The sequence below is a fragment of the Phyllostomus discolor genome, chromosome 5 (genome assembly GCF_004126475.2).
Source record: "Phyllostomus discolor isolate MPI-MPIP mPhyDis1 chromosome 5, mPhyDis1.pri.v3, whole genome shotgun sequence".
Lineage (NCBI taxonomy): Eukaryota > Metazoa > Chordata > Mammalia > Chiroptera > Phyllostomidae > Phyllostomus > Phyllostomus discolor.
The window spans coordinates 4,857,991-4,878,916 of NC_040907.2; the positions used below are offsets into that span (position 1 = coordinate 4,857,991).

The window sequence follows — 20,926 nt, forward strand, 5'->3', positions numbered from 1 at the left end:
TGCCAGCTGGATGTCATTGGTCCTTGGCCTGCCTAAAGGTCACGGCCCATCCCTGCTGTCCTCAGCAGCGGTGGGACACTCAGGGCATCCACAGACAGGGTGGCCCTCTGGCAGGGCCAGGCCCAGCAGGCAGGGCGTGGCTCACTGGCAAAGGTGGCAGAGTGGGTTTCTGATGGCAGAAAACGGAGAAAAGTGCTCCACGAGTTGGAGGAGTGTTCTTCCTTTTTGCCTCCAGTTCCCTCACTAACAGGCTGGGTGACAACGATAAGTCACATCCTTTCTCCACAGAATGAGGGGTCCGAAGGGATGGAAATGCCATTTGCCACATCGCTGCTCTGAGTACCACACACGGATTTGCTGTTAATCCCCGGGGGCGCGGTGCCTCCACAGACCCTGCTAAAGACGGGAAAACGGAGGCACAGAGTGGCTGAGTAACTGGCCAGAAGTCACACAGCTAGGAAGTGGCAGAGCAGGGGCCTGAACGCGGTCAGCCTGGCTTCGGAATCCTCGCCCTGCACCGTGCTGAATCCACCGCCACGTGACCACGCCAGCGTCCCTCTGACCCCAGGACGCAAATGCGGCTGGGGGCTCAGCTCTGCTCCCCTGAGCGGGACAGCCCTTTGTGTCTGGCCAGGGGGGCAGGCAGCCTACAGGGACGCTGCTGCCCTTGGCCCGTGCCCTCTCTGAAGGTCACGTGAAATGCTAGCCTGTCAGCAGGTATCAACTCAAAAGCTTCTCCCTCAGCTCAGCGCGAGGGCTGTTGAGCCAAGTGACACCGGAGGATTAGACAGTCCACTGATGCGCCCTGTTTGGTCGGCTGGGGCTCGATGGGGCTCACCGCAGCTGTGGGAACATGTGTACTTCCTGGGGGAACACGGGTGCACATGCCAGTCTGATGGCCTGGATGCACGTCTTGGGACGGGGCTCCTGAGCTGGGGTCTCAGGGTGAGACGCTGAATTCAGGGTGAGGTTAAGAGCACCTGCCTCCAGGGAGGAGTCTCCCTCCTGTGCCCACATGGTGGGGTGTAGGGGGCGGGTGGGGGGCGGGCAGGAGGCAGGCCATTTCCCAAGGTGCCTGGCAGAGGTCTGCAGTGGTAGCTGGTGACAATTGCTGGGACAGACAGAAAATACTAGGTGGGATCTGGCAAGGGTTTTCTGGCCCTGGCGAGCCCCCCACCCCACCAGACCTCAGGGCGTGGCTCACAGGAGCGAGGGTGCAGGGTGTGCCCCTGTGCGGGGGCGGGGGGGGGCCTCCCACCCGCCTCTCTGTGCCTGGGGCCTTTCCTCTCCCCGAAGCTCCCCATCCACAAAGGCTGCCCTGTGTGGCCCTTCAGGTGAGATTTCACAAGACAGGGCACGGGGCAGCCAAACCAATGGGCTCACTGGACACAGCAACGACACGGAGGAGGTCAGGAGGTGGTCAGGCCCGTGCGCCCCGTCTCGCCCTATAAACGGAGTCAGTAGGGCCATTGTGGGGAGGTGTTATTGTTTCCGAGGGTGCAGCCGAGGGAGGATCGGCCTGCCGGGCTCGGTCCGTTGGGGCTCACAGGTAGTGACTGAGCCTCTAATGACAGAGCTCCCTGGATCGGTCCTGGTCCCAGAGCAGCGGCTGCAGGATGGCTCCGGTGGCACTGATGTCTTTGCTCCTCGTGGGAGCCCTGGCTCAGCACAGGACCGAGTGGACATACTCAGGTAAGCCCCCCACCCCAGGGTGCTGCAGGGTGCCCTTCCGAGGGCCACGGTGAAGCGAGGCCGACCACGCACAGCTGCGAGCCGTCCCTGGGCCGGGGTCTGCCCGGCGCCGGCTCCACGTCCCGGGTGTGCGGACGTCCGTCCCACGGAACCCAAACCTCGGTTAAGGAGGAGAGGACCTAGCTGTGCCCAGATCCCGGCTCACCTGCCGCTCTTCTGCTCTAACACCTCTTCTGCCCACGGAGCTGGCGTGGGGGCCGCTCGCGGCTTCTGACAACGGCCAAGTCCCTCGGCTCTCTGGGTCTGTGAGTGGAAAATACAGCTCTTAGGAAGGGCTGCGTGCAGTCCCGCAGAGGGCGTGCGGGGTTTGGGGGGGCGTTCCTCTCGGCGGTTTCCTGACGTGTGGTTCACCCAGAATGTCACAACAGGCCAGGAACCCGGGACTTTTCGGTAGACTCTGGCTGCCCTCCCCCAGGTGCCACGACCCTGCTGACCCTGGAATCCACACCTCGCTGAAACCCAACTCTTTTTTTTATTTTTAAGATTTTATTTATTTATTTTTAGGGAGGGAAGGGAGAGAGAGAGAGATAGAGAGAGAGAGAGAGACATCAATGTGCGGTTGCTGGGGGTTATGGCCTGCAACCCAGGCATGTGCCCTGACTGGGAATCGAACCAGCGACCCTTTGGTTCGCAAGCCGGTTCTCAATCCACTGAGCTACGCCAGCCAGGGCTTGAAACCCAACTCTTAAATGTGAAATCAAAGCCCCTGGGATTGAGCCCACGTGTGGGACAAAGACAGGAAGGCCGCTGCGTCTGTGGGGTTCGGCCGCGGCACGCCCCTTCCCCGTGGCAGTGCAGACCGCTTGCCTCCCACCCCCCATCCTTTCTGAGCAAACCCGGCGTGGAGCCCCCTCTCTGCACAGGCCCCCCCACCGCCCACGCCAGACACATGGCGAACTACATTCAGGGTGAGGTATGTCCTGTTAAGTCAAGGGTCACAGGGTTAGGGGCATCGCAAGGAGGCCCAGAAAGTCCAGCTTCAGGGGCGGCACAGCCGGCGCTGACCAAGGGCTCCGCCCTGGAGCCGAGGAATCCCGTGGAGGCCGCCGGCCCGCCGTGAGGGAAGGAGGCTGGGGGCGGGGGAGCAGTCCCACCGGGCAGGTCTCGTCCTCCCCAGCTCCGCCGGCCTCTGGGGCCGTGGGCCTCCTGGACAGTCGCCAAGGGCCTGGGAGAACCTGGGGGCAGCTCCTGCAGGGCCCTCCGGGGACACTCGACGCTCACCCACGCCCCTGACACTGGCGAAGCCTTTTGATCCTGACTGTGCTCAGGAAGTTTGGCCTTGATCCTAGCATCTGCCTCTGGGAAAGAGTTGTTTAAAAACTGGTTTGTACATTAGAGAGCAGAATTGACTTTTCTCTGGCAAACCCAAGCCACCCCGAGACGCCCCAATACAAACACATCTTCCTTAGAACGAGCTGAGCCCTTACCACACAGCTGCGCCCCAGGGGGAGGCAGAGCCTGGGTCCCGGTTGTGGGGTCTGAGCCCAGGCCCCCTCCCCACTGTGGTTAGTAAGGAAGGTGACCCTCCTTACGTTGATGTTTTTCACACTCAGCATTTGCTCATGTTGGAACCTGGCGCTTCCTCTCTTGCCCTGAATCCATAGGTGCAGGCACCCAGGGGTCTTTCCTGGGAACCAGTCTAAAGGGGCTGGAGCGAGGAAATAGGTGGGGTGTCCTGCTGCTCCTGCCCCCCCTGCCATTATTGGGGGGTGGAGGAGCGTGTCACTGTTGGGGGCTGGGAGGGACACCGTGCCCTTGAAAGCGGCACAGTGACGCTGAGCCCAAGGAGCCCCTGGTACCTTTGTCAGCTGACAGTCACCCACAGGGAAGAGTCACTCAGACTGGAGCTCTGTGGTCAAGACTTGGATCGTTTCCAATAGCCCCGTCGTGGTCCCTGGGCAGGGGGTTGCAACAGCAGAGCCGGGAGCCAGCACCCACGCTCCAGACACCAGGGTGCCTGCAGCTGACTTAGACGCCCCTCCCGCCTCCCCCTGAGGCCCTGCTTCTGCTTTCTAGAAGGCAGACCTCTGGCCTTGACCTTGGCATCCTGCCTGAGCCCTGGGGGAGGTACCCTGGGACCAGCTCCACCTGGCATCACCTCGCGCTGGGACCGCCTTGGCTCTCTCTTGTCTCAGGGGGGGCGCTGGATGAGGAGCACTGGCCCAGGGAGCACCCTGCCTGCGGGGGGAAGCGACAGTCGCCCATCAACCTGCAGAGGAAGAAGGTGCAGTACAACCCCTCCCTGAAGCCTCTGAACCTGACTGGCTACGAGGCCCAGGGGGTTGAGTTCCCCGTAACCAACACCGGCCACTCAGGTAAGGGGCGGGTGGTCAGCCCGGGGTCCAGTGCCCGCAGCCAGGGGGCTGGAGGGCTGACCGGCGTTAAGGCCCTGAAAGGAGGAGGCTCTTGCGAAGCCGCGCAGCCTCTGTGGTCGGGCTGAGTCCGCAGCTGGTTCCTCCCGTCCCCATTGGCCGGTCCTGAGCGCACTCTGACCCAGCCAGAGGCAAACCCAGGTGACGTGGCAGTCCTGCTGCGGAGGCCACGTGGCCGGCCCACCTGTGTGGCCTGCTGATGTGTGACCCCCTCTGGTTTTCCGTTTCCTCTTCCGCTGAGTCTGATGGGCACCAAGTGCCCAGCAGGTGGGCGCGGTGTTTCTTGGAGGTTTCAAAGCAGCTCTCCTCTTCTGTTCCCTCTGAGAAAGGGGGTGAAGGTCAGACAGGAAAAGCCGGGTCCCCACTTCAGAAAGCTGGACTGGACAGCTGTCAAATCCGTGCTTCATGTCCGCAGAACTCTGTGGGGGCCAGAAGCCGCTTCCTTTGGGGTTCCCAGCCCGCCCCACCCCACAGCAGCACATCAAGCAGAAAACATTCACAGTCCATGTTACTCATATTTTTTAATGTATTTTGAAAGATTATTATAATTTAGCCTTGGAAATGATTTGGCTACTTTTTCCAACTGGCTACACATTTTCAGCAAGCTCCATGCACGCTCAGGAATTCTACTGAAGGAAAAAACCCTAATCTACAAATTTTCAAGTCTAATGGCATTTTGATGAATAGCAAGTTTAACAATGAAGTTGACATGATGTAAATAAACATTTGTTAATTTTGATTATGCAGGGTTATTTTAGTATTTTGAAACCTAAGATATAAATATATACTTATTTACCTATTTATATATTATATAATATATTTAAATAGACTTTATTTTATTTTTTTAAACAGTCAAATGTTTCTTGTTTTTTTTTTGTTTGTTTTAAGATTTTATTTATTTATTTTTAGAGAGGGAAGGGAGGGAGATAGAGAGAGAAAGAGAGAAACATCAATGTGTGGTTGCTGGGGGTTATGGCCTACAACCCAGGCACGTACCCTGGCTGGGAATCGAACCTGGGACACTTTGGTTCCCAGGCCGCGCTCAATCCACTGAGCTATGCCAGCCAGGGCCTAAATAGACTTTATTTTTAAAAAGATTTTATTTATTTTTAGAGAAAGGGGAAGAGAGGGAGAAAGAGCGGGAGAGAAACATTGATTGGTTGCCTCTCAAACACACCCAACCAGGGACTGAACCCGCAACCTAGGCATGAGCCCTGATTGGGCATCGAACCTGCGACTTTCACTTCAGAGGACAAAACCCAACCAACTGAGCGACACTGGTCAGGACAGTGGACTTTAGTTTTTAGAGCAGTTTTAGGTTCACAGGGAAATTGAGCAGAAAGTACGGCCATCTCTCAACTACTTCCTGCATGCACAGCTTATCCCGTCGTGAATGGGACTCACCAAAAGGGTACTTTGTTTTTTAACCGAGGCTGAACCTACACTGACACATCGCAACCACCCAACATCCACAGTTTCCCTTAGGGTTCACTCCTGGGGTTGCGCACTCTGTGGACTCTATGGGCCAGACACGCGTGTAATGACATGTGTTCATCACTGTGATGTCACACAGAGTACGTCCCCCACCCGTTATTCTCTCTGCCCTGGCGATTCATCTCTCCTTCCACGCCCACCCCTGGCAACCACTGACCTTTCTGCTGTCTCCAAAGTCTGACCTTTTCCAGAATGTTGCAGTGTGGGAATGACACAGTATGTAGCTTTTCAAACTGGCTTCTTTCACTTAGCAACGTGCATCGAAGGTTTCTCCCTGCCTTTTCATGGCCTGATTGCGCATTTCTTCTGAGCGTTAAATAGTACTCCGCTGTCTGGATGCTCCGAGGGTCCCTTACTCATCAGCAACCCAGGGACAGCTCGGTCGCTTCCAGGTTTTGGCGATTATGAATAAAGCCGCTATAAACATCCGTGTGCAGGATTTGTGCGGACATGAGCTTTCAGCGCCTTTGGGTGACTATCAGGAAGTGTGACAGCTGGATCGCACGGTGGGGGTGTGTTCAGTTTTGTACAAAACTGTGAAACTGTCGCCCAAAGCGGCTGCCCAGCGTTGCTCTGTGTCCTCGCCTGCATTTGGGGTTGTCAGAGTTCCGGATTTTGGCCATTCTAACAGGTGTGCAGCGGTGTCTCGCTGTTGTTTTAATTTGTATTTCCCTGGTGACATGGGATGTGTGAAGCGTCATCTCATATGCTTCCTGCCGTCTGTGTATTTATTCAGTGAGGTGTCCAGTGAGATCTCCGGCCCACCCTCTAAGCCGGTCCTTCGCTTTCTCACTGTTGGGTTAGAAAGAGCTCATTGTACATTCTGCACGACAGTCCTTTACTGGATGTGCGGTTTGCAACCATTTCCTCCCAACCCGCGGCTTGCCTTCTGATTATTTTGATGCTATCTTTTGCAGAACAGGAGCATTAAGTTTGAATGAAGTCCAGCTTAGCAACGATTTCTTTCATTAATCAAGTTATGATGAATGCTGTAGTTAGAAAGTCATCACCACACCCGTGGTCATCTAGGTTTTCTCTGACGTTGTCTCCCAGGAGTCGCATGTAGTTCTGCGTTCTACACTCAGGCCTGTGATCCATCTGGAGTTAATGTTGGCGAAGGGTGCGAAGTCCGTGTCTAGATTCATTCCTTGTCATCTGGGTGTCCAGTGTCCGACCACCACTTGTTGAAGGATCTGTCTGCTCCATTGCGTTGCCTTTGCCCGCTGGCCAAAGATCAGTCGACTGTGTCTCCATGGGTCCGTTTCTGGGCTTTCTGTTCTGTCCCACTGACGTGTGTGTCTGCTCTTCGGACAGCTCCACACTGTCCTGAGTGGGTGGCTTCGCGTCTGGGAGTCAGGGAGTGTCGGCACCCTGACGTCGTTCCTTCCTGTTCAGGGTGGAGCTGGCTGCGCTGGGTCTTTTGCCTCTTCGCGTGAACTTGGAATCAGTCGGTTGGTGTCCACAACGTTCCTTGCTGGGGTTTCGAGTGGGATTTCATTGAGTCTATAGATCAAGTTGAGAAGAATTGATACCTTGGCAATATTAGATCTTCTCATCCAAGAACATGCAATATTCCTCCATTTATTTAGTTCTTAGATTTCTTTTTTTTTTTTTAAAGATTTTATTTATTTATTTTTTAGGGAGGGAGAGAGAGAGAGAGAAACATCAATGTGCGGTTGCTGGGGGTTCTGGCCTGCAACCCAGGAATGTACCCTGACTGGGAATCGAACCTGGGACACTTTGGTTCCCAGCCCGCGCTCAATCCACTGAGCTACGCCAGCCAGGGCTAGTTCTTAGATTTCTTTCATCAGATTTTAGTGATTTTCCTCACATAGCTCTAGTATGTATTTTGTTAGATTTCTGCCTAAATATTTAATTTTGGGGGTTGCTCATGGGAACGGCATTGCATTTTTCATTTCAAATTCTACTTTATAGTTTTATGTGCCCCGTTTTTATTATATTAAATGGACATAACTTACATTTCAATAAGAAGAAACTGAAAACACACCTAGATGTTGAGACACATTGCTACAAAAGTTTCTTAAGCCTATTCTCAATTTCTCTATTTTGTTGCAGGTTAGTGACAGTTGGTGGAGCAGTACTGGCTAATAGACATATTTTTAATGCCCCCAAAGGCCTATTCATAGACTCCAGGAAAGCTCACAGGCCTGAGGCACTGGACTTTCAGTGGTCAGTGAGACTGACCACACTGTTCCCTCGAGAGGTGCTGTCGGCCCCTCCGTGCGTGGGCTCCCTGGAGGAGGGACTGTGGCTCACTGACTGGCCCATCCCAGCTCCTGGCTCAGAGCCTGACTGACGGTGCTCACTCTGGAGAGTAAAAGGAATCAACTAGTCCCAGAGACCCCACCCCCTCTCCTTGCACCCCAGGCGAGTTCCAGAACAGCCAGAGGTGGAGAGTGAGACCCTGGTTTGCACACCCACGGGCCACGGTATTTCAGGGCCTTGGCCTTCCCTGGGGCCAGCAAGCTACACCTGCTACTTTGCGGTCCTGCTCCCGCCCTTCCGGGTCAGGGTGGGCAGGTGGGCACGCTGGGAGAGGCACCTGCCCAGCCCCACTGACTCAGTGCCTACTCCTTATGCCGCCCTGGGTGCCAGCCGCCTCTGCCATGGGCGGCCTGCTCATGTCCCAGGAGTGAGTGGGTGACCAGGGAGGCTGCCTAGACAGCAGGCCCAGCCCACCCACGCCCACCCACGCCCCTCGTTGCCCCTCGCCTTCCCTCCCAGTGCAGATCAGCCTGCCCCCCACCATGCGCATGACAGCCCCCGACGGCACGGAGTACGTGGCCCTGCAGATGCACTTCCACTGGGGCAGCGTGCCCTTCGGCATCAGCGGCTCCGAGCACACCGTCGACGGGCTCAGATACGTGGCAGAGGTACCGGGAGGCCCCCCGCGGGGCCCGCTTTCTGCAAACACCCTTCTTGTTAAAACCGCCACACAGACTTTGCATGGAGGTGGCATCATGTCCCCCATGGCCAAATTTGCTTTTCATTCATCACAACTCCTCACTGATTGCTGCTGTGTTCGGGGTGCAGGCAGGGGCCTGCCCTCGCAGAGGTCACAGTGAGGCAGGAGGGCACACCCCCGCCCACAGCCGGGCAAGCCCCCTTCACCTGCGGAGGGGTCTCTACCTGTCAGATTTTGCAGGTTCCCTCTCTTGCTCAGATCTGTCCTTAGGATGCTCACAGGTCCACAGCGGCCTCGTGGGGCAAGGGGCTCACGTCCACTCCACGGGGACCTCAGGAGAACCCCGGAGCCTCCCGTGGTCACTCTGGACTCCGCCAGCTGGTCCACCCAGAGGGAGGGAGGGAGGTGCGGTCGGACACATGCCCTTGAGCTGCCATATTCCCAGACGCCACTCGCACTCTTTCTGTTCCTGGAGAGCTTTCTAGTCTTGACAGAGGCCGTGGCCTAGGTGGATGGAAAGGGCGGTCTGAGGGCTCCGACAGAGCCTCTCTGTTCTCCTCCTTCCCCCAACAGCGGCCAAAGGAACTGCCCCGACTCACCTCTCTTGTCCCCACAGATTCACGTGGTCCACTACAATTCTAAATACGGCAGCTACGACCTTGCCAAGAGCGCCCCCGACGGCCTGGCGGTGCTGGCAGCCCTGGTGGAGGTAGGCGGAGCCCCCGCGGGCGGGGGTGGCGCCCTGGCGCCCACACGAGGCCTTCGGTGTAGGAGCCGAAGGGCCTTCCTTCCTGTCCCCTCCCTCCTGTGTCTGAGCTCACGCTCCGTGCACACGCCGCTTCTGGAAGGTTCACCCTTTCCGAGCCCACATTCCTTCTGTGTCATCGCACTCGGAGACGTTGGGCAAGTTGATTTAAGAGCTGGGGCCACAGAAGGGTTGATGGACATCGCCTGGTCTGAGGGGAGGGGGAAGCCTGGAGGGTGGCACTACGGCTGGGGGGCTGGTCACTGAGTCCAATCCCCCCCCCCCACGAGTGTTAAATTGGATAAAAGTGTCACAAACAACCTCAGCAGTGTTCTGGAAGCGGACCAAAGGCAAACGACAAATGCAGGCATTTATCTGTGCAAAACAGCTGGACTTCGAGTGAGAACCATGGTAGTCTGGGGGCTTCCCGCCCTGGGCTGGTGCTGCCCCCACACTCCAACTCCGCCAGCACGGTGGTCTCTCAGCGGGGCTGGGCAGGAAGCTAGCAGCTTCACCAAAGGACTGGATTTGGGGGATCAGCTGAAAACCCACGGTGCGGGGGCGCTGTCAGTAAAAGCAGCGAACTTGACGGAAAACAGAGGGTACACTCCCCCTCTGATAGTCTGAGGTTCATCCCAGCTGGGGTGAGTGGCAAGTGGCAGACCAGCGAGAAATGTATCGAAGAGATTCCGGCAACGAGAGGGCCACGGAGGACCTACAGGCTTCCCCAGAGGGGCGAAGTCAGAGGTGCAGCCAACCTGAGAGCCGGCTGGACTGCAGGCGCTTCTGACCCCTCACCCAGATCCGTCCGCGGGCCGCGCGCGTCCGCGGGGCTGCGGGCGCTGGAGCACGGCGTCTCCAGCAGCGCGGGCTGGCCGCCCGGCTCTGCTGCCCCTCGGTGGCCCCTCGGAATCCGGGCTGAAAAAGAACAAGAATCGGTAAGAACTGAGCAGAGTCAGACCGCCTGGGCCACGTGACGGTGGAAGTGGGGCTGGAACAATAGATGCCCCTGCCGGCTGAGAGCACCGGGGGTCGCTGACCACCTCCAGGAGCCGGGAGAGGCAGGAGGGATCCCCCCGCCCGAGCCTTCCCAGGGAGCCGGGCCAGGCTGGCACCGTGACTCCGGGACCATGAGAGAAGAACTTTCTGTCGTTTAAGAAAAACAAAAACGCCCTGGCTGGTGTGGCTCAGTGGATTGAGAACCTGCTTGTGAACCAAAGGGTCGCTGGTTCGATTCCCAGTCAGGGCACAAGCCTGGCTTGTGGACCAGGTCCCCATTTGGGGGCGCACAAGGGGCAACCACACATCGATGTTTCTCTCCCTCTCTCCCTCCCTTCCCCTCTGCCTAAAAATAAATAAGTAGAATCCTTTAAAAAAAAAAGACTAGAAACAATTCCATGAAATGCCCACCCTAGCATTATACATTCTCTTGTGTGATATCAGTCCCATTTAGAATGTGAAATTAGGATTTGGATGGAAAAATGTACTTTAGGAAGATAAAAAAAACAAAAACAAAAACGGAGCCGAGCAGAGACATCCGAGGCCTCCTGCTGAGGGAGACACACCCTGCGGGTGAACCCCAGGCCGGTTACTGAACGGGCACCCACGAACCGCTCGGCATGAGTTTTAAAAATCAGGATTCATGTCTGCTAGCAGATATTACCTAAAAGTGTCCAGTTTTCAACGGAAAAGTTGGGCATGCAAAGAAATAGGAAAACGTGATCCATATTTAGGAGAAAAAAAAACAGTCAATAGAAATGGACTCTGTGTGGCCCCAGAGTGATTCAGCAGACAGTATTTTTTTTTTTATCCTCACCCAGGGAAATGCTTATTTATTTTGAGAGAGAGGGGCCGGGAGGGAGAGAGAGAGGGCGAGAAACATTGATATGAGAGAGAAACACTGACCAGTTGCCTCTCCTTTGCTCCCCAACCAATTGGGGACCGAATCCTCACTTTGGACATGTGCCCTGACTGGGAATCAAACCCACCACCTTGAGGTCTACGGGATGATGCTCCAGCCAACTGAGCCACGGCGACCAGGGCTCTCAGACAGCACTTTGAAACAACTGTTGTGCCCTGGCTAGTGTGGCTCAGTGGACTGAGCGCCTGTTTGTGAACCAAAAGGTCGCTGGTTCAGTTCCCAGTCAGGGTGCATGCCTGGGTTGTGGGCCAGGTCCGCAGTGTGGGGCGTGTGAGAGACAACTGATTGATATTTCTCTCCCTCTCTTGCTTCTAAAAACAAATAAATAAAATCTAAAAAAAATTTTTAAAAAGACTACTTTCAATGAGTTAAAGGAAAATATGAAGACAATGATCCAAAATCAGACCCCTCAGGAGAGAAACAGGAACTAGAACAATGCACCACGTGGAAGTCTCGAGCTGAAAAGGGTAAGAACATGGGAACATTCATGGCATGGGCTCGAAGCAGACTGGAGGCAGGGAAAGGAAGAACCGGTGCATCTGAAGCAGGTCAAATAAACGACTCAACTCGAAGAACAAAGGAGATAAGACTGAAGAAAAACAACTATGGCCTCAGAGACTCGCGGGGGACAAGGTCTCTCCCCCGCCACCCCGACATCCATGAAGTGGGGGTCCCAGGAGCAAAGGAGAGAAAGTGGCAGGAAAAAATGAAGAAGCAATGGCCCCCAACTCTCCCAACTGGGGAAAAACATTAATCTACCAGTCCGAGACACCGAACAGACCCCAAGTCTGATGAACAGCCACACCCATCAACCTTGAACTGCTGACAGCGACAAGAGAAAAAGAATGTGTTATGCTTACGGTCTGGCAGTACAGCCAGTGGCTGATTTCTCGTTAGAGACACATCATCAGAGGGCAGTGGAAGGGGCGTCGCCCAGGCAGCCGATATCCCACCGAACCACCCTTTGAAAATAAGGCAAACTAAAGACATTCCCAGATGAACAGAAAGAGAGGTCCCTGCTAGCAGACCTGTGTTACGAGGAGTACGAAAGGAAGTCCTTCTGGCTGACAGGAGATGACACTGGACAGTAGCTCAGGTCCACAGAGAGAAGGCAGCGGACCAGGAGTGGTGGCCCAGTGGGCAAATGCACGAGGTCATCTACGCATACTACTTTTTCTCTAACCGCCCCCTGCAAGACAGCCTGAAGCAATAATTATACCACTGTGTTACTGGGTATATATATAGGTATATACCTATACCTATATATAATTATAGATGGCAAACGGTGAGGAAGACATGGAGCTGTATTGGAGCAAAGTTGCGTATTTTACTGGAATTAAGTCAGTATCGACCTCCGTTAGGTGGCGCCTGGTAATCACTGCAGCGACCACTCAGAAGACAACCCCCGTGGCTGGGCGGTGCGCTGAGTTTTGTCGAACACGAAGGTGGCTCAGAGGAACAAAATAAACAGACACGGCCCCTCTAGAAAACAAACGGCAAACGGCAGGTATAGATCCCAGAAATCTGAATTCACACGCAGTGGCAGGAGCACTGGGTCAGCCCCGCTGACTGAAGGGGACCCTGGGAAAGAGACCTTCTTCACGAAGAGCAGCTTTTCTGACTTTTAAGACACCGACGCTCAAACAGGAAAGGAAGAGAGACCTGGCGGTGGGCGGGACTGGGGCAGTGGAGCCCTGACAGGGTCCCCCAGGGGGAAATTTTACAGTGACTTTTGGCCACTCCTTGAGGATATCCTCTGTCACCAAGAAGTTGCCAAAAGGCTTCGGGGCTTGTCTCCCTGGAAGAGGCTGGTGAGCCCAGGCACTTGGTGGCAAAGGACCGCCAGGCTGCCCTCCAGACAGCCGGGGCTGCCTCCTGCCCGCCCTCGAGGCTGTGCCCAGCGGGCCAGCCAGCCCTCCGAGAGCCGGGCCAGTGGGGATGGGCCGGCAGTCTCTCCCGCTTACGGAGCGCTCCGTGCTTCCCCTGCAGGTCAAGGAGTACTCCGAAAACACTTACTACAGCGACCTCCTTTCTCACCTGAAGAACGTCACGAATTCAGGTGAGGGAAGCCAACAGCGGCTGCAGGAGGGAAGAGGAATGAGCATAAGGGGGCGACAGGGGGGCAGGGAAAGGGGGCTGCTGGGGAGGCTGGCGGATAAGCCCTGCCAGGAGTGTGCACCCCTCCCTGGGCGAGGTCTGTGTTTCCAGCAAAGTCCGCTGCGGGCTCAGGCCTGGAACGCCGCTGAGAAGCCTGTCCACGAACCCTGCCTGTGGGTTCCCACAGCTGGAACTTCCCGACGGCCAGAGTTATCTCTCACCTCTGGCCCCTGCTGGTGTGAGGACCCAGGTTCCTAGAGAAAGGTCCTCCTTAGCTTCAAGTTGAGAAGAATCACAGGGTAGGGGGGTGGGTCTTCCTTCCCTTGGCCTCCGGAAGGTCAGTTCTTGCCAGAAGCATCGCCTGCTCCAAGGTCGGCTCTTGACCTTGAGCGGTAAGCACTGTCAGCTTTGAGGCCTGGGTTTGGAGCCTGCCATTTTTGGCCACACCTCCCAGACTCCAGTTCCCGGACTTCTGTTCTCGCCCCTCCCCCAGTTCTCCTGACCTCCAATCCAGGGGCCCCACGTCCTCATGACCAGTCACACCTCAAGCCTCTCACCTCTCACCTCGGAGCTTAGATTCCACAGGCCATCAGTCTGGGGAGCCCAGGCAGGCGCCTGCACCCCTCCACCCCTCCACCCCTCCGCCAGATCGCCAGCCCAAGTCCCAGACCAGCTCCCAGCCCGAGTCAGGTGACTGCATGTGGCATGTGGACAGAAACACAGACATCTGACTGCCACTACTTTTGTTCATAACTACAAATATGCACAGACACTGACACTGCCATGAAATCTTAACATACAGTGCTACCCTGGGCATTTGCTTTTCCCTCTCCAGAATTATCACCCCGCCTTTTCTCTTCTCTCCTGAAGAGCCCCCACTGCTGCCCCGGCCTCAGCTGCTCCAAGGAGCAGACGCCTGCCTTGCCTCTTCATCGGGAGGAGACACCTCTTCTCAGCCAGCCCGCCCGCCCCTGCCCCACTCCAGCTCCCAGTCTCTGACCGGGGAGAAGTCCCTGATCTGGCCCGACACCGCCTCCACGTGGGCGCGCCCCTTGTGCTCGGGGTCCGCCCTCTGGCCCCTGACCCTTCTCTCCTGCAGAGAAATCTCACTGACTTCTTACCCCTCAGGGCGTCAGTCCGCTCAGCACACGGTTCAGCTCCGGTACCGCCCGCCCCACGGCGCAGGCAAACACAAGTGTCTCTGGGCCCCCCCCCCCCCCCCCCGTCCCCCACAATGGCTCCTCAAACAGCCCCCCTTCCAACAGTTCTCTTTCTCGCCCACCCTCCCCTGGGCCCCCCCCACTCTGCACAGCCTTGCAGGTCTCCCCCGTGGTCAGGTCTCCTGGCCCGTTTCCTTCTCTTCTCTTCTCTTCTCCATACCGACCTTGAAACAAAGACGCATTGCACAGGGCTCTCCTTCCGGCCCCGCCCCCACCCCCAGCGCTGCTCTTTCTCGGGCGCCTTCTCCAATGTCCGAGGGGCCCAGCCCGTCTTTCCTCGGACCCTGGTTCAGGTCTATGGCCTGAACTGCCACCTCCAGGCTGTGGACTCCACACGCCTGTGTCTGGTCCCCCACGCAGTGATGGTATCGGGCGGGCCTGGGTGAGGCAAGGGGGACGCACGACCCTCCGGCTGATGTGCTGGCTGAGACCAGGGCCAGCAGGAGAGCCCACTGGCCTGGAGGGCAATGAAGCCCACCGACCTCACACAGTGCACTGCTGCTGACGGCCCTGGGGCCAGGGCCTCCTCCAGTTCAGCAACCTCTGCCTCTGCTGGGCACTGCCCACAGCCCCGCCTCTTTCTGGACTCCGCCCCCTTTTCCCGACAGGTTATTTGACGCTGCCACACAGACCTAAAACTCAGCCCTGCCCGCACATCACCCTGCACTGCCGTCTCTTTTCCAGCTTGTTTCTGAGTGACTTTCTCCTCTCAGCAAAGGACGTCCTCTGTCCTGCTGTCCAAGCCCCCTCCCCCACCCCGATCCTGGAAGGGGTGCTGATATCCCTCTCCCCATGACTCCCCACGGCCAACCCGAGGCCAGGCGGTGGTTCTCACCCCTCTGCCGTCAGGCCTTCCAGGTGTACCCCCAAGAAGCGGAGTTGCTGGATTACACAGGAACTCCGTGTTTGATTTCTTAAGGAACCGCCATAATCCCGCAGCAGCTGCGGGGTGGCTCTGGAATTCTTGACCCGCTTAGACGTGACAGCGTCGTGAAGCTAAACCTGTGTGACCGAGCCCTTCGGAAGGTTGTGTTCTGAAATCTTTCCAGGAACAACAGAACAGCAGTCTCTTGCTTACTCGTGGGACCTGCACCACTAGACTCCCCGGCTTTGGCTAAACAAGGCCTGTTGATGTCTGTGTCGGAACAGTACCCTCTTTGCCCTTAAAAAGTGCAAAACTGCTCGGAGAAAGCGAAGCAAAATTCAACTCAACTCCATGTTGCTTGGCGAACCTCATGCTGAGCTCGGACTGCTGTGGGCAATGGGGGACATTTGCAGATGCAGCGATGGGGGGGGGGCTGGGGAGGCCTCAGACACCTGCTGCACCCCTCTCCCATCCCCCACCTGTGGCTCAGGCTCAGCGTGGCTCCCAAAGGACGTGGCAGCAAGGGGATCTCGGGACCAGAGGCCTGAACCCGGACCCCAGAACCCAGCCCCCGGCCCCCCGGCTTGGCTCTGATCTGCCTTTCTAATCTCTCTCCATCCACTTCTCAATGAAGCCAAACCCGGGGATTTTGTTCCTTCAAGGACGCTTGCCCAGAAGCCTCTGGGAGTCATCCTCAATTTCCTCCGTTTATCGTGAGACATACCCTTGGCCTCACAATGACGATGATGACAACTACACTGCCAGGTCCTGCCCTGGGTGCCGGCCCCTCGCCAGCTCTTCATGAACTTGTCCCCCTTTGCCCCCACGGCGGTCCTGCCGGCCCTCCCCTGTCGAGGACCAGGAGGGAGCCTTGCAGGGCTGCGCACCCGGCCAGGGCCACTCAGCCAGGAGGAGGGGGCTGCGCGGGTCCCTCCGCAAAGCCTTCGCTCTTCACCCCTTCTGGGAAGCAGAAAACTGGGGAGATGTTCCCCAATAACCAGCTTCTGAGTTCTTCTGCTTAAGTCAGGAGATTTGCATGTGGTGGTGAGCTGAGCTGGCTTCCCGAGGGGCAGCTGCAGTCGCTAACACTTTTTTTTTTTTATCTATTGTCCCCTCTGATAGGAGAAAGCACAGTTCTAAGTGGTCTTCACATCCAGGACATGCTGCCCCAAAACCTCCAGGACTACTACACCTACCAGGGCTCACTCACCACTCCTCCCTGTACTGAGAACGTCCAGTGGTTCCTGCTGGCGGACACGGTCCCTCTCTCCAGGGCACAGGTAATGCATGGCATCAGCTCCCCCAAGCCTCCCCTTTCAGCTGTCTGGTGGACAAGAGGCCCCGCAGTCCCACCTAATGCCTAACACCTGGGCGCCTACGGTGCCTTCTGTGGACAGGGCTGCGCAGCCGCACCTGTGTTGCCATGGTGATCTTACTAGTGCAGTGGCAGGGATGGGCAGGCAGGCATCTCAGGGTCCGAGGCACCATAGCTGATGCAGCGAAAGCGGGGAGCGTGATCCAGGTCAGCGGAGGGGGTTGCGCAGGGAAGGTGAGCAGTTACTGAGTGTGCTCTCAGAGGCCCTGGCGACACTGCCCCCCTGTCCTCACGGAGCTCACACTCTAACCTCGTAAGTGGCTTCACGCAGGAAGGACAGCTGGCATTTCAGCCTGTGCCACGCTGAAACAAACGCCTGAGGCTTCTCGGGAGAAGAGCAGTGTCAGGCGTCTCTGTCCTCCAGCCCAGCACGGGCACGGAACGTCTGCTGGGTGAGAAAGGACCGGTGTGCAGAGCTTGCAAAGCAAAGCTGGCATTTCCTGCTGGGTGGTATTCTTCCTCAGGAAAAAAGGTTTCTTTTTCTTAGACTTCTCACTTCCCTGCCCCAGGGGGAGGTGGGGAGACCCCCACACAAGGGCACCCACACACGGAAAGGCTGCCAACCAGGCTGCAAGGGCCCCAGATACCACCTCCCCAGTGACTTGGCCACACGATGAATGGCGTTAATACCATCTTAGACACGGTTCAAGAAAGAATTAGTGAACTGGAAGACAGAGCTGAGAAAATGATCTAAAAGGAAGCACAAAGAGACAAAGAGATGAAAATATGAAAAAGAAGTAAAAAAAAACAGAATATAGTGGAGAGATCTAACAAATATTTGGCTGAAGTTCTAGGAGAATAGAAGTAGCATAGAGAAAAGGTACAGTTTGAGACATATTAGCTGACCAATTTTCTGAATAGTTGAAAGACACCAAGTCGTATATTCAGTAAGCCCAATGAGTTGATGTAAATTAAAACAACAACAACAACAACAACAACACATTAAACATACCACAGTGAAACCACAAAAAAAATATCAAAGATAAAGTTTACAAATCAGCCAGAGAGCTGACAATCTTTTAATGATAATCTGAGAGTTGACTCACACAGCAAGTGAGGTCAGAAAGCAGCAAATCATATATTTTTAAATATTTTATTTATTTATTTTTAGAGAGGGAAGGGGGGAGAAAGAGAGAGAGAGAAACATCAATGTGCAGTTGCTGGGGGCCGTGGCCTGCAACCCAGGCATGTGCCCTGACTGGGAATCGAACCTGCAACATTGCAAATCATATTTTTAAAGCACCAAGAGAAATGAGGAGCAGGTCTAGAATTATACATGCAGCAAAAATGCCTTTCAGTGGACATTGACAAAATATAGATATTTTTAGAAAAATAAAAATTGAGCTTGCTACTTGGTATGTCTGTTGACTTCTTACTCTCCTTTCTACTGTTGACCAACTACTCATAAAAAAAAGATGAAAAGAGATTTTTGGAAGAATAAATGGGTGACTATCCCATGCCTGACACGTCTTACCCCAAAACCTCCTCTGGCCTTGAGCTCTCCCAGCTGCTTTATCCGAGTCCATCAGCCACGATCCGGCTCCCTTTCTAACTAGACCCATTTACATCACCCAGTGCCTCCTCCTCTCGGTAACTCCCTCCCTGTCGCCGGCAGATCGGGAAGCTCGAGGCCTCCTTACTGAACCACCAGCACAAGGTCATGCAGAACAATTACCGCAGGACCCAGCCCCTGGGCGGCAGAGTGGTGGAAGCCAACTTCAAGTATCAGCCTAATCCTGGTGAGATCAACTCGTTTGCTTCTTGCAGCTGGTTGACTCCTGTCTTCTTCCCTCTCTGGTGGACCCGTCTCTCCCGGCAACAGAAAGGGGAGGAGGGTCATCTCAGCAGCAGGAGGCTCCTTGCAGACCAATCCGCCCAGGGCCTGGCCAAGGGGATGACTCACTTTCCCAGTCCGGGCAGCGATGCTAGTGAGTAGAACGGAGGAGGCAACGAGGGTGGATGACTGACTATGTGGTTCACTGCCCCCGGGGCCTGGCCGAAGATGGCAGGGGAAGCAGGAGGTCAGCAATCCCGACACGCCCTCAGTAGTGTAGGCTCACGCCAACCTTACTTAACCCGACTCCAGTGATTTCCCACGCACCTTTATCTTGGCCTATAGCCCAAGCTCATTGCAACTCCTCCTACACATTCCCTCAAGGGAGGGTTAACCACATGTTCTCGGGGGTCAGGCCCTGGCACCCGGGCGCTGGCTGCAGGGGCAGGCAGTCCAGTGTCCTCTGGAACCGCTCACCCACGGGGTCAGGCTCCAGCTGTGTTCTCGGCTTGCCTCCCTTCTGTGGGTTTAAGAATGTAGATACTCTGGAATTCTCCCATCTGTTTTTCTGCTTCTGTGTCTTTGCAATCTCTCTCTATTTACCATTCCCTACATCTTCACATCCTCTGGCACGATGGAACTGGTCTCCAATCGCTATTTCCTCACCTTTATATATCTCTTTCAAGATTTTTAAGTCTCCATGCATAAACCCCCCAAAATAAAGGCCCATTGCACTTTCCTTCCCGTATTCTTCCAGGGTTCCTTTATTGTTTCCCCTTTGCACCAATTTGCTCCTCCAGTGCAATGCTAAGGAAAAAAACTATACTAGCTATAATTATGATTTCCCCATACTGGTGATGACCAGAGGGAAAGGGGGTGGGGGGGGTGGAAGAGGGTAAAGGGGGAGATAAAAGGGGGGGATAAGAAGGGGGGATAGAAGGAGACTTGACTTGGGGTGATGAACGCATAACACAATATACAGATGTTGTATTTTAGAATCGTACCCCTGAAACTTATATAATTGTATTAACCAACGTCACTCCAGTAAATTCAATTTAGATAATTCTCCACATTGCACTATGTATGATATTGGCAGTAACTAGCCAGAGAGAGCTCAGACCCCATCCGTCTCCTTGTTCTGATCTGCCCACATTCCCCCGGTTTCCCAAGTGAAACCACACGCTCTCCTTGCAACAGGCAGATTGCGTGGTTTCCCACGTGCCACACCTCACGTGCCTTTTCCGCGTGGCCATGGCGGGGGTGGGCATCCCTCCGACTCCCCTCACGAAGGAGCTCAGCTGTTCCAGATCCCGGGACCCCTCGGGCCGCAGTGTTCCATGCCGCTGGCTGCTGCAGGTCCACTGCGGGCCTTCCGAGTCTCACGGTGTAGGGCTGTTCCTGTCACTCCCAGTAGACAGGAAGAGGGCTCCTCCCCGCCCCCCAGCTGAGGGATCCGAGCCACCCCTCGCTGATAACACAAGAGGGAACTTGGCATCACCCCCTCCACCTGCCTGCCCTCAGGCCCAGGCTCCAGGCTCCAGCTGAGCCTGCTGGGTGATGGTACCTCCCCGTTCCGTACCTCTCAGTTCTATAACACGACCAGACCGTCAGTGAGGAATGCCCTGAGGGACCCAGGTCAATTGGGAAATCAAGACAAAGGCCAAATACAGGCCTCTAGCAATTTATTTATTAGAAAACACCCATGTGTTCTAAGGTAAGGAAGGGCTATTGCGCATCACCTTTGAAGCTAAGGTGCAAGAGTAGAACCACCTGCCACATGTCGCCCTGGGTCTTGGCAGTTTGCAAGCCTAAATTCCGACACAGGGAAGATGCCTGAAAGCCAGTCGGATGGAAATGTGGGCATTCTGAGGACTCACACACGCTTCCCTCGAACCCACGTGTGGGGCGGGTGTCTGGCTGCCCCACGTTCTGTGGTCGTGAGAACCTCCAATGTTGTGACTCTTTCTACGACCTCTTCTTTTTATAACGTTTTCTAGACCCTGAGCTCCACTTTTACCTACACAAGATCAACAGGAACCTCGAGTACCTGAGGAAATATATGGACCAGAAGAAAGCCTAGAGAGCGAGCAATCACTACTGAGCCGGCGGCATGAGCTGGTGTGGGAAGAGGTGCCCCCTACCCCCCATCCCCAAGCCCGCGCCCTGCCCTGGCTCCCGGGTCTGTGTGCGGCATCGCACCACTCCCCCTGAGGCCAGGCACCTGCTGAATTTCGGATTAAACCAGTGGAAACCATCAGCCACGAAAGGAAGTGAGACAGTTATGATGTATGAGAAGGGACTGGAGTCAGACACCACCAGTGGCAGCTGACTGGGGAAGGTGTCTGCAGGACCAGCTCTCCTCCTGTGAAATCACACACGTTGATC

General features: G+C 55.6%; 1 protein-coding gene across 3 annotated transcripts; it reads left to right on the forward strand.

Moving 5' to 3' along the window:
• The first annotated feature begins 1,522 nt into the window (after positions 1 to 1,522).
• CA6 (carbonic anhydrase 6) lies at positions 1,523 to 20,625 on the forward strand. 3 transcript variants are annotated; one of them, XM_036025263.1, is made up of 8 exons: positions 1,523 to 1,692; positions 3,888 to 4,067; positions 8,364 to 8,512; positions 9,161 to 9,253; positions 13,200 to 13,269; positions 16,515 to 16,672; positions 18,383 to 18,506; positions 18,590 to 18,711. In XM_036025263.1, the coding sequence occupies exons 1-8, from the start codon at positions 1,617 to 1,619 to the stop codon at positions 18,694 to 18,696; spliced, it is 957 nt and encodes a 318-aa protein (XP_035881156.1). In that variant the 5' UTR covers positions 1,523 to 1,616; the 3' UTR covers positions 18,697 to 18,711. The 3 variants fall into 3 exon arrangements, with proteins under 3 accessions (XP_035881156.1, XP_028369589.2, XP_035881157.1); XM_028513788.2 differs by lacking the exon at positions 18,590 to 18,711 and adding an exon at positions 20,539 to 20,625 and having other exon boundaries at positions 1,526 to 1,692; XM_036025264.1 differs by lacking the exon at positions 18,590 to 18,711 and adding an exon at positions 20,539 to 20,625 and having other exon boundaries at positions 1,526 to 1,692; positions 18,383 to 18,503.
• The last annotated feature ends 301 nt before the right edge of the window (positions 20,626 to 20,926 follow it).

Excerpts from the sequence above, each read along its gene's own strand:
- CA6 (XM_036025263.1), top strand. The coding sequence starts at position 1,617 with ATGGCTCCGGTGGCACTGATGTCTTTGCTCCTCGTGGGAGCCCTGGCT. Across the intron at positions 8,513-9,160 it reads GGCTCAGATACGTGGCAGAG|ATTCACGTGGTCCACTACAA; the intron begins GTACCGGGAGGC and ends TTGTCCCCACAG. Across the intron at positions 18,507-18,589 it reads CAAGTATCAGCCTAATCCTG|AAAGGGGAGGAGGGTCATCT; the intron begins GTGAGATCAACT and ends TCCCGGCAACAG.